Source organism: Lathamus discolor, chromosome 1 (genome assembly GCF_037157495.1).
Source record: "Lathamus discolor isolate bLatDis1 chromosome 1, bLatDis1.hap1, whole genome shotgun sequence".
Taxonomy (NCBI): domain Eukaryota; kingdom Metazoa; phylum Chordata; class Aves; order Psittaciformes; family Psittacidae; genus Lathamus; species Lathamus discolor.
In genome coordinates this window covers 152,835,617-152,848,521 of record NC_088884.1, presented here as the reverse complement: position 1 = coordinate 152,848,521, position 12,905 = coordinate 152,835,617, and the positions used below count along the sequence as shown (strand labels likewise).

General features: G+C 40.2%; 1 protein-coding gene across 2 annotated transcripts in view; it reads right to left on the bottom strand.

Annotated features, from left to right (window-relative positions):
- WFS1 (wolframin ER transmembrane glycoprotein) overlaps window positions 1–12,263 on the bottom strand; it is a 33,813-nt gene extending 21,550 nt beyond the window's left edge. Inside the window, exons 1-2 of one of the 2 annotated variants that reach the window (XM_065659655.1) lie at window positions 12,112–12,263; window positions 9,736–9,933 (exon numbers count right to left, since the gene is read on the bottom strand). In XM_065659655.1, coding sequence (XP_065515727.1) covers window positions 9,736–9,928 — 193 coding nt within the window. In that variant the 5' untranslated portion in view covers window positions 9,929–9,933; window positions 12,112–12,263. Of the gene's footprint in view, window positions 1–9,735; window positions 9,934–11,927; window positions 12,051–12,111 lie in introns of those variants that run through there. The other variant, XM_065659645.1, reaches the window with a different exon arrangement.
- Between the last annotated feature and the right edge of the window lie 642 nt (window positions 12,264–12,905).

Genomic DNA, 12,905 nt, shown 5'->3' with positions numbered 1-12,905 from the left:
TACTTGCTTTTGAGAGGTTACTAGCGTGAGTAACTTACGTTCATTGCCCAACTCCACCCCCCTTCCCCAACAAGATAAGATGAACAAATAAATGTTTAGGAGGAGACAAACATGACACTAAATTAGTTGCTGTATTTGAAAAAGCCTCTTCCATGACTTTATGATGAACATGAAGCTGGATTCCTATTTTATAATGTCTAGAGATTTCCACCAAATCATGTCTCTGAAGTGCAACAGGTAAAGCTTATCCCATATTTAAGATAACAATAAATGCCTAAGTAGTACTTGCAGGGAAAAATCTAACTATTCTATTATCTTTAAGTTCAGAGTTATAAATACACTCTGTGCCACAAGTTTCATCAGAGAATCTGGAGTTTATATTAAGCTGTAGGTATCTAACCCAGACTGGATTAGCTCGAAAATTAAACAGCCAATAACACCTCAAAAACATGCTATAAACTCTGTCCTAAAGGAAGTTAGGGTGGTGCACAGAAAGGATGTGTATCACCTGATTCCCATAAACACCCACAAAAATATTCAGCCTGCTGGAAGCCATTTAATGGCTGTGTTCCATCCCCTGGATTTCAATTGCTTCTGTAGGATAAAGCTAAAATTAACTAAAAGAGAAAAAGCAGCACTTGGCTTCTTAAAAGCCAGCAACCCAATTGCTAAATTCAACCCACCTTGCAAAAACTCTGTATATGCAGACTGCTTTGAGGTACTGGTTTCAGCTCTGGCCAACAGGATTTTCAAACTATTCCTGTAAGAGAACTGTGTCTCCTGCTCCTCAGCTTTTACCAGTCTTGCTCTCTGTTCCTCTAATATTTACCTTTGCCAGGGGACAGTCAGAAGGAGAAATTGTTACAGCTTCTTATGAAGTCAGTTAAGGTCTTAACTACACAGTTCAAAGCTATGAAGGGACTGTATTGTCATCATCTGGTCTTACTGGTTTACTAAAAAAAACAACAGGAGAAAAGAAGAAACAAAGCATGAAATATCAGAAATAACAGCCTGTCATGAATATGAAGCAGTTAATTTACATTAGAAGACTGAATGAATTTGCTTTAAGAAGTTTAAATATGCTAGCTACAGAAAATAATTTTCTTGCAGATTCTCAGCAATAACTGATTTGTTAGCATGAGGAATATTTCACAATGTTGAAATATGAAGATTTTATAACATTAGATAGGAAGCAAGCAACAAGAATGCATACACACACTAATAATGCAGGCATATTTATTCAAGCAATAAGTTGTCAAAATAGGAAAATGAAAGCTTAAGGGCATGCCTGCCCATGTATATCAACTAAAAGTTATAGCAGAACACAGTTTGTGCAAAATCTCCTTAGAAGTTATTTCTTTTAGAGTCGTGTTACTTATAGTACCTACAGCCCCTTTGGAAGTGTATGGTAGCAATTCTGATATGGAAGGAAATCTTCCTGCAAAAAATCCTGTGAGCACACGTCTGGCAAGTTAATCAGAAGCCAACTATTTCAAGTTTTTCAGGGAAGAGGGCGCAGCTTTTTATTACAGATTTAGTTTTTGCTATGAAACAAGCTTTCCAGAATACCAGACACACTTGGGAGCAAAAGCATACATATTTTAATGATAAAATAAAAATCCTTCCATTTGCTAGAAGATGCCATGTAGGCATTATCTCTGAAATGAAAGGTGTTCGATTTCTTTCTTTAAGGAAAGAGAGATCTGAAATGCTCATCCACAGAGACTATTACCGACGTGCTTAAAAAGTTTGTACATTTTGTAATAGAAATGTAGGTTCTAATAGCTTGTATGTCACTGGAGTGTACTGTTGAGCTTTAAGTGTTCAGCGGAGCCAGTCTGAATCTCTTACAGAAATCCTCCTACTCACTTTCCACAAGCTCCAGAAGTCTGGTGGTATTGTGTGTAGTACCTATGTAGCGGTAAAGTTTCTGGAAAAACTGACATTCTACTTAAAAGCATGTGCTAAGCATCATGTCATAAACATGACTTGTACTTATAGAATATAATGACACCGAGGAACTGACTGAAGAAGGATAAATATTTTGTACAACAAATGTCTTTGCTTTGATACATGGTTTTATTAACTTTAGATGCTTATTTGTTCATCCATGAGTGTTGAATCCTTTCATCCACTTGTAAGCCTCCTGGATTCTTACCATAACTGTAAAATAAGGGCTTGGTACAATTAAGAGTACACGCATATTTTTTCTTCTATGCACTTCAACTTCCACGGTAAGATGTTAAGATGGTCCTACTTTCCCGAAGAACAACTAAAAATATTTACATTAGCATACACTGATAGGCATTCTATTTTTAAAGGTGGCAACATGGATGGGAGAGAAAGGAGTAACTTATTTACAAAGATGCTGAAGTCTAGAACTGAACTCTGCCTTCTCTGGGAACAGCAATGCATTTGTAGATAGGATAATAGTTTCAGTCACACAAGTAGCAAGTCATTAAACAGCATTAAACTGAAAAGGGAACAACTTCACCACCACCACAAAATTCAGGCAAATTGTCAGTAGAGCAATGAAAAAAAGAAAAATGCATGTAGGTGGGAGACCAAGAGTGATAATATTATAGGGACTATAAATTTTAAAAGTAGAGTGAAAACTATTCTTAAAAGGGGTTTCTTTCTAGCACAGCGAATATTGTATAATGATCGCTTAAAGTCACTAAAATAATTTTACACACAACACACGAGAAATGTACTGCCGCTTTTTCTATGCGGGCATCTCATTAAATCCTTTATGGATGTGCTGGGATAAATCTAATATGTTCCAAAACTGGAAAGTTAAAAATAAACAGGCTTTTGTCATTGCTTAGTTGGTAATAATCATTATTAAACCTCCCCACCAAAAAAAGATTAAAAAAAAAAAAAAGAATTAAAAAAGAGATCATAAACCTCACCAAGCCCAAATATTTTTGAATATGAAGACCTGAAGTTATCATAACTGCACAATGCTCAACGGCATTTCAGCAATTCTGTAGTTTAAGCCCCTTACCACACAGGTACTATAGACAGTTCATTAGCTTACCCTAAAAATAGACTGGCCTGTAAAAAAGACCCATCCCAATTGCTTTGCAAGTCCACAGGGCCTTATGGTCTTGCTTAGTAAGCACATCCAACAGTTGACTGATTTTGCAAAGGATTGGTTTATTTCCCAGTTTACTGTTTCCAGTCTCACCTTCTAACTTTCGCAATGAAATGGACCTTCTGCTGCTGCAAGGGGCCCTTGAGCAGCACAACAGTTTCAAACATCTCCTTGTGTACTGTAGCCTAACAGGGATTTGTTGCAGTTTTATTTGAAGATGAACATACAGGCAGGTTTAGGTACTTCCAAATGTTTCCCTCTAAAGCCACTGCAAAATATCTCCAGAAGTTAGCAGGTTTTGCTGCTGATGAGTGCAGATTAGAGAACTGGCTCAGATGATGAATGCACTTTTAATTTTCCAGCTGTTCTCATTTTGTTTGCACAGTTGAACACACACACTGGATTCCATTTGGAGAAACTAAATTGAAAGATTGTATTCCAAGCACTAGCTTCAATTTCAAATATGCAATAGGAACCTTGAGTTCTTAGCACCAAACAATTTAGACTCACTCCTATCTCATTACTTCATTTACTAATGTGAATATAGCTTTTCCCCTTCTACATTTTGGCTGCTCATTTCTATTCTTATAACACCTGGGAACTATGGTAGCATAAACATCTTGCTATCATAAACTAACACAGGTTATAAAATCAATCCAGCTGAAAAATAACAAGAGAATGATTGAGCTAGGGCACTTTTGTTAACTTTGTTCACTGTGTGAACACAAAAATTGTAAGTAATAATATCTTTGTTATCAGCTAAAGAAAACATTTATGTATTTCAAATGCTGAAAAAGACGAAGAATCTTTCCTCAAATCAATGGATGTCTGATATTATTCCCAAGTACAGTAAAAAACATGAGCATGTTATAATAGCAGCAAACCTGAAAAAGCCAATTCCCATCATTCTGCACCAACTATGACAATGTCCCAAAATTTTATCTGAAAAACACAGTCATTAACTGCTGTTTGGATAGAATCCTTTCTCCCCCACAGCAATGCTTGGCAAATGAGCCTTCCAGAAGCCTGAGTAATTACAGGTAAAGTTTGAAGGGGCATTAATAAACTGACAGGTAAATTGTTAAGTAATTAATACTTCAAAGCATAATCTTCCCCTTCAAACAATCGAAGATTTTTCTGAAATTTCTTCAAGCTTTGCACAAACATTTCTTTCTGCCTCAAGAGTTATGTCTGTACAAGCAAACTGACAGAGGACACAGAAGTGCTAAAGCAGAGCTTTGAAGCAAAGGTTCTTTGTAACCTTAAGTGGAAGAGGCTACCACTAAGGAAATATTTGTAAATTAGAGAGGTTCCTTGATATCTTGAGCAATGCGTGCAAGATGCACTGTTGTACGTTGTTACAATAGGTTGTAAACTTTGGAATAATTGTTTTGTACTATTTATAAATTTTTTCATTTAATTTATAAAATAATTATCTTCCAAAAGACACCCCCCCCCTCCCCCCCATAACCTTCCTAAGTACAAGCAGAACTCCACATATCTACAAACAAAACCTAAGAGGTTGATTTCTGTCTGGAAAGCTGTCAGTACATATACCTTCCCTGTAAGTTCTCAGTTCTAGAGCAAGAGACTTGTACATACTTCCTTAACAGCAAAAACATGGACAAAACAAAAATTCATTCCTTAAACAAAGATGTTTCTCCAAGCACTGGAACTTACCTTTACAATGCTCTCAAAGTTTCCTAAACTCTTACCTTTGAATTCTTCCTCTCCAACCTTACTGGCTAGGAAATGTACATGCATGATGTAAAAACCAGGTAAAATCTGTTTTACCGACATGTAAAAACTTATCACCTTCACACTGCTTCTCAGATTTCTCTGTTATCCTAGCAAGTCCTCTTTTACCTGCTGATTGGCAGACAGTTCATTTTTAGGACAGACACTTAACATGCTTGAAAATAGTTAAGCATTAAAAGAAATGGTAACACCTCCAGATAACCTGCACCTCAATAAATATTTACCTGGGTTGAGAGTTGGTCCCAGTTCAAGTTACCATTATGGCTGACTTGAAGAAATTATCTGAGTCCAGACATCCCAGGAATGTATCTGATCGCTATCATATTATGAGAAGTTTCTCTCAACTCTGCTTTCTTTTTATCTAAATCAAAAGTGAAATATCCACTGGGCCACAGAAAGCTACTTTCCAGCTCAGCAATACAGACCACTTACCTGGAATGTGGATTCATGCATCTCTTCCAAAAAAACATTACATTAATAGCAGCAGCCTTCAGATACTCACATGGTAACTAAGTGAACAGGCTGAAGGTGCTTTTTTCCTAGCTCTGTTCAGCGTACATGTAGAAAAGAAAAAAAATGGCTCCACTAGCAAGAATAAAGGTTTTAAGCCTATCCGGAGAATGCAGTGTTGGGGCTTCCAGAGCTCTCATCTAAGCTATTTCTTTTTGCTTTGGTTTAGAGCTGCCTCTAAAGGAAGGAGAATGCAGACTGGATGAAATACCTGTGCCAAAAAGAGGTATACAGCAGCTGGACAGAAACTGAGGGGCCTGTGCACCTGGGAGGCATGAAGGTGTATGAGGAGATTGGAGCCTTAGTCTCTTCCAACAGACTTTGCTAGATTTCATTATCAAGCAGCCAGTGGTCTTCCTTATGATACAGCATGTTCCTCTTGGCACTGACTACTAAAATAATGGCAGAACATTTTTGTTTAAGCAACTGGCAACTCTCCTGTAATTTGCTTACATGAATACTGATGACTCAATGGTTTTAAAACTTCAGAAGCCCTAATTAGTAGTGTATATGCTTTGCTCCCTAATAAACTTCCTGTCTAGGAACATCCTTGGATGTATAACAATATTTTTTTATTTGTTAATTTATTTTTAAACATAAGAGTTTATTATTCATTCCATTCCTAACACATACACAAAACCCAGCAACTTTGACAGGCACAAGTTTTCTAGAGAACGATACAGCTTTGGGCAGAAATAAGAATACCCTCCTTCTTTTAAGAAAAAAAAATAAAAGGAACAAAAACAGTATCTGCAAATCATCTCAAGCTCAACAATTGAATATTGTTTTCTTCATTCAATCCAGATTTGATTTGCACAATAAATTCTCAACACACTGCTACCTCCCATTCTGAAATGAGTTATACAAGAAATAACAAAACCATTACCTAATACAGAAGCTCGATTGAAAAACTGCGAAGAAAAAAATCTATAGTAAGAAGTTTGATCCAAATTAAGTACCTGTGCATCTGATGATATGTGTGTGCTTAAGTGCTTTACACAGTCAGAGCCAGGACGTTCGTTAATTTACTGGATTATGCTGCAAGATATAGGTAATGCTTCAGGAGTAGGAGATGGGTGTTTCCAGGAAATAAATTACTTAACATTCACATTGATTCTATAGCCTAAATACAGCACATATAAGTAGAGAATAGAAGAAAAAGCACAGATCAGAAATACATTAGCAATAATATTTCAAGACTGAGTTTGGAAGAGACCTCTGAAGGTCAACTACTCTGGTCTACAGCTGGCTGCCCAGAGCCATGTCCAGATGGCTTTTAAGTATCTCCAGGGACAGAGATTCCACAACCTCCTTGGGCACCTGTGCCAGTGCTCAGTCACACTCACAGCAGTAAAAAAAAAGCATTTCTTGATGTTTACAGGGAACCTCTGTGTTTCAGATTGTGCACACTGCCTCTGGTCCCATCACTGGGCACTACTGGAATGAGACAGGCTTTATCTTGTTTGCACCCTCCCTTCAGGTATTTACAGACATTGATAAGACCCCCTGAGCCCTCTCTTCTCCTGGCTGACCAGCTCCAGCTCTCTCAGCATTTCCTCACAGGAAAGATGCTGCAGCCCCCTCGTCATCTTAGTGGCCTTTTGTTAGACTCTCTCCAGTCTACCCACATCTCTTGTGCTGGGAGCCTAGAACTGGACACAGAACTCAATGTGTGGCCTCATGAGTGCTGTGCAAAGGAGAAGGATTACCTCCCTCCACCTGCTGGCAATGCTTTGTTTAATGAAGTCTGGGATACCAGTTTACAGGAAGGGCACATGGACATGCATTAGACAGTCTGGAGGTAAAACCCCTTTCAAGGTTTGAGATGCATGTAGTATGTCTCCCTTTCTCCAAGGGAAAACATAGATGATTTATTAAAAATTAAATTACTTCTATTACAAACAAGTTTGTGGAATTTTGTGCAAGATGCTCAAATCACTAATAAAGAGGAGTGTTCTACATATGTAATTTACTGAGATAGCTTTCTGTACAGCAATATGATGGTCTCTTCTGTATTCTTTTACATCATTTAGAGTTACAGTCATCATCAGAGACATACAGTGACTATTCAAAGTAACTGACTTCTTAATTTGCCAAGAAAAAAGTTGAAACAGCCATGCCCAGAATATCAGTGGTCTGGTCTAGTGCATACAACCACTGGCACATGGTCTAGTGCATATGACCTTTCATACAATCAGATCACACTGTGCCATGGCTTGGAGACCAGATCCTTCACTCTTCCTGTATCCATCAGCAACTTGAAATTTATTGGTAAACCCTCTAGTGATTCCAAAGAATACCTTCTTTCTCAGTTCAGATACTTTGAGAATTGCTAAAGTGCCAATTTTCTGCTTGAGACATCAATTTTTTTCATATTGGTTTACACATTCACATATGACTGAATTTGTACTTTGCTCTATTTGTACTTCTTTCTGAGGTTCCTATTAAAATCACAGTTTTTAAGTTCTGATGACCAATGTTGCCATGGATGGGAAAAAAACTCTCTGCTTCCTTTTTTTTAAAAAAAGTCTTCAGTTCTAGAAACCATATGTGTTATGACAAATTACACAAATCTAAAATAACCATAGAAGAAAACACTAGATGAAGAAACATCTAGTGTTTCTTCATTGAAGAAACATATTTGCTACCTAAATCCATTAAATTCTTGGTTGTTACAGACTCCATGATGCAATGCTCATTCTGCAGCATTAAATGCTTGTTTATTGAAGATGAGGATGGAAAATGCAATGACAGTGGCACCAGGCACTGAGAAGATTTTCATAGCAACAGATTTAAAGTGATCAGGAATGAGTCACAACTGAAATGAAGAAATACATTAATGCTTGGAAGTCCTCTTCTAGGAGCACAAAAGTGTCTGTTTGTGTAGGGGTCATTAGGAAATACACAGGCTTGTAAAGAGAACCAAGACAAAACGCAGTATAATTTTAGAAGTCCAATAATAATACAGAATTAAGAAAATCTGCAAAGTACCTAAAGAAGAATACCTGACACAATCTCATGTAAAACACCAGTAGATTAACAGCTTGTATTTATTTTCAGAATCTTGCACAAATATGGGCACCAACAACAGAAACCTGTGTTTTCCTCTTTCAAATCATATCACAACAAAGCCCAAGATAACTCCATACCACTTAATTTCCTAATACTGTTGCTATTTTTTCCCTGATGAAGCGTAATAAGAAACTGGAAAATGAAGAAAGGAAGAAAAAATACCTATTAGCACTGATACTAAACTAATAATAATGCAATTAATGTTAAAAGTGCCAATTCTCCATCAGCTCTGAATTCTTTTACAGGTGGGCAAGATGACAAAGTTGGTAATGACACACTGAGGCATGTCAGAAATTCAGGTATCCAAAAAAACTGTCTATCTGGAATGTGCCTTTTAATAACAAAGAACCCAGAAAATTCCAACTGATCAATTCTGAATTAGAGGCAAACAGTAGATGTGCCAACACCGCTAAAATACTGGCCTGAACTATGTGCAGAGCTCAGCTGCATCTGACACATGCCATGTAGATATTCCCACATTTGATAATTCTGAACTCTTGGATAGCCTTGTTACCTTTAATAGAGTGACCCATATCTGTGAATGTAAGGGCATGCACATACACAGCTTCAGAATCCAAAGTCCGATTTTGAAGAAAGTTAAAGAGCAGTAATTTTGCTAGACCTTGAACATGAGACCTTCTTACCAAAGTGTTAGATTACAAACCGAACTTAAAAACTGGAACTCAGCATCTTAATACAGAAGTCAGATATTTTTCTTTCTACCTTTTGCACGAGTCATTTCTCTTAATCAAACAGTTTTCACAGTCTTTGAAACTCAATAGTTTCACTGAGAGGGTTGAGGGGGAAAGGGAGAGGGTGGAAAATAGGGGAAGTACCATTCTGCCTTTCAAAGTGTATAATGATTCTAATCCAACTTCTTATGTGCCTGCTAAACTTAACCTTATTTCTGTCACTCTGGTTTCATATATCATCTTATTATTCCCCCAGTCTACATTACAGTAGCATCTATTCATCCACACTAGAATTCATATTTAAGCTATAGTTAGCATAAGATCTAGCAAACTAAAGAAATGAAACTGAAACCTTAGTATTATGCTAAATTACATTTTATTTATTCTTTCTTCCATTTTCAATGTTCTCTCTTGTTGGATGATAAAACTCAAAAACATGCGCAACATAAAATGCAGAAGGAAAGTCTCTTCCACAACACGTTACAGGAAATCGGAGATGTTTATTTTCCTACTTTACAGTGTCTCTTTAAGTAGAGTTTAGAGTACATATAACCACCATAATAATGTTTAACATAAACCTTGCATTAAATTTGCTTTCATACTTACCATTTCTTTCAGCTTTTTCCCTGCTATGGGAATAACCAGGAACTGAAGAAGAAAAAGTTGCAGTGTCTCCTGAAGATGGTCCAGGTTTCTGATTGTTCTCACTACGATCCACAGAAGCAGCATTTAGCTGGGACCTTCCGCGATGCAGCTGGGGGTGAGAGGGACTTGAAGGGGGATCAGGATCTGAACTCATTTTAGCTGCAAAAGAGGGGACTAATGATTAATTATCAGATAAGGCTAAAACATAAAACCAGTGTAAAAATGTAAAATCTGAACATACTTGTATATATTCAAAAAGCCTAGAAAAGGGCAAGATGGTTGACAGCAACTTCAAGATTCATTTATACATCCTTCAATAATTCCAATCATGAGCAACTATTGTTAAGATTGACCATATACAGCATTGTGCCAGAGGAGCAACTACCTTTTTGCCTAACTAAATAAGAATTGGTTTTCAAGTGTAGATAAATGTATCAATCCTGTGTAGATTAATGAATCAATCCTATAAATACTGCATTTAGATAACTCCTTTGAATCTAATATTCTACTTGCAAGAAATAAAGGCTAGCCCTAACTTTTTTCAAAATTACATTGATATGTCTGTAATGATAGAAGAATTCACTCTGTATCAAGGGCCTGGTTAACAGCCTAATCAGGCAACAGAGAAAGATGGAAAGATAAGGTGACAGAGGAGGAAATGTGGAACTGCCACAGGAAATGAGGAAAGGGACATCACCAAAGATGTTCTTTCTAGACATTTCCAGTTGAAACACACAGGACCCAAAATAAGCTGACTTTATTTACTACAATATTCAATTTTATTAAAAATAGTATTTATACACAAAACCCACTAACACAGGGGAGGAAAGGCCCTACAATTTCCTTACAAGAGAATACCTCTTTCACTGTAAACCCTTTCCTAAATGATGAGGCAATCCCTGTTCTACAGTAAAAAGTCCCTTAAATAAGCAAACTTTCATAAAAGTGCTCACTGAAAGCTTAGTTTTTAGGAGACAGGAAGTAGCAAGGCATCATTTACTACCACAGTGTAACAAATAGTAAGTCTTGATGCTTAAGAGCAACTTTGCTCAAGTTAAACAATTTCCAAGGAACACTGTAAACCCTGTCTGTCTACAAACTATACTTTTTAATTCTGTCTATTCAGAATACTGACTTAAAAAGAGCTCATTGTAAAGATGGAAGTAGTATAGCTAAAATCAAGGACACACTCTTTAACTCAGGTAACAACTTCTTCCACTTAAAGGACACCAAAACCACAACATGATACTGAAAGTACCAGGAGTATTACCACTGCAAAATATATTCCGTGCAGTTTAGAGAACTTGCATGCCAAAATTAAGCTTCTCTAAACCAGAAAGTATTTTACTGATATAACTAAAAGTACTTCTGTATTATGTTTCTACATCAAGTTATAAATAAACCAACACAGTTCAGTCCAACCTTCAAAGAGCCCTTGGAAAACACAGAGATTAAAATACTTTCCCAGTAAACCAGCGTGAGTATTTTTAACCATTAGACAATCACAAAAGTTACTGTGCTCCTGCTTTTAAACCTGACGCTTTGAGACGGACGAGCAGGAGCGGCCGGACCGCGGCTCCACCGCCCGGGGTGCACCGGCACACAGACACCGGCACTGCTGGGGCGAACCGCTGCCACTAAGGTGAGCCCCGCCACAGGAATGACTCTATCTCCAGCACACGTGCGGAAAGCAGGAGTACAGCTCGCTGTCAGGTAGCTAGCAAAAGCACTCCCGTCCCGAAAGTCGCTCTGCACCTGCCCTATAAAGGATACCACCAACTTTCCCTACTACAGCCGTACCCCTCAGAGTTGCTTTTACGATCTCTTCTAAGTCTCGGATCCGAAGCCAGCGAGGGAAGCCTGGGGCCACCCGCGGCCCAGTCGCCCCGGTTTGCCCTCATGGCCGGCCGGCCCACCCCGCTGCCGGCCGTGACTCCGCAGCTACTGCCGCAGCTGCGGGCCGCGGGACGGGGCAGAATGGGAGAGACGGACTTCGCTCGGCCTTGGTCCCCGCGAAGCCAGAGGGTGCCCGGGCGGCGCCCGCCGCCCTAGAAGGCCAGGAAGCACCGGCGCGCATTTGAAGCACGGCGCGGGGCAGGAGGGAAGCCAGGAGCTCGGGCCGCCCTGCCCAGGGTCCCGCCCCAGTCGCTCACCGAGCCCAGCAGGACGAAGTCACCAGCACGGACTCCCGGGGACAACTCTCCGCTCGGCTCTGGAAGGGACAAACGGGGCCGCCCGGCGGGACCGCAGTTGTACGGGCGGCCCCGGCCCGCCCCCGGCCCCCTCCCCTGCCCGCCCCGCCGCGCTGTGTGAGGGGGCAGCGCCACTGCCACTCACCGGCCGCCGCGCCCCGCGGAGGCTTCCGCCGCCGGTGGGCGGGGCCGGCGGGACGAGAAGGCTGAGGGCGGGTAGCGGTGGGGTAAGCGGGCGGCGGTGGGGCCAGCGGGGTGCGGGTCGCCTGGTCGTGCTGCCGCGGTATGTGAGGGCCGGCTCTCTGCCGTGGGGACACCCGAGGGAAGTGTCAGAGGCGGCCGGGGCGGGCTTGGGCAGCTCCAACATGGCAGCGTGGGAGGGCCCGTGGGGCGGCTGCTGTGAGGCGGCTTCTGGCGGGCCGTGAGGTGGGAGCGGCCTGGAGGCGGTGGAGCCGGGCCGCGGGAGGTGCCCCCCTGACATCGGCCCTGAGTTGCGCGATGTGCGGATAAAGGCTTTCTCCTCAAATACGGCCTTTAGCCTGGGGAGCAGAAGGGCCGGCATGGGCCGGGTGTGCTGGGGTGCCTCTTGTTGGCCAGCGTGGAGGCAGACAGGGGTTGGTTGAAGTGAGGGAGGGGAGAAAGGGTTGTTACCGAGTAGCTAGTTATTCGTAAATGACATGGAAATTACTACTATATACACCTGTACTTCTGTCGCATAAATTGAGAGCTTCTGGCTTGGTAGTGTTGGTACCTGCAAGTGTTGCTATGGTGTTGGTAGTCAACTTAATAAATTACTTTTTTAGCTCTATTAAAATAAATATCTCAAGGCCTGTGCATGGTACTGTGAATATGTTCTAATGAAAAATCAAAGCAAAACCCTCACCAACTCGAAATAGGATATTAAATTTATTTTTCACCCATTCATGTGAATAATTTAGC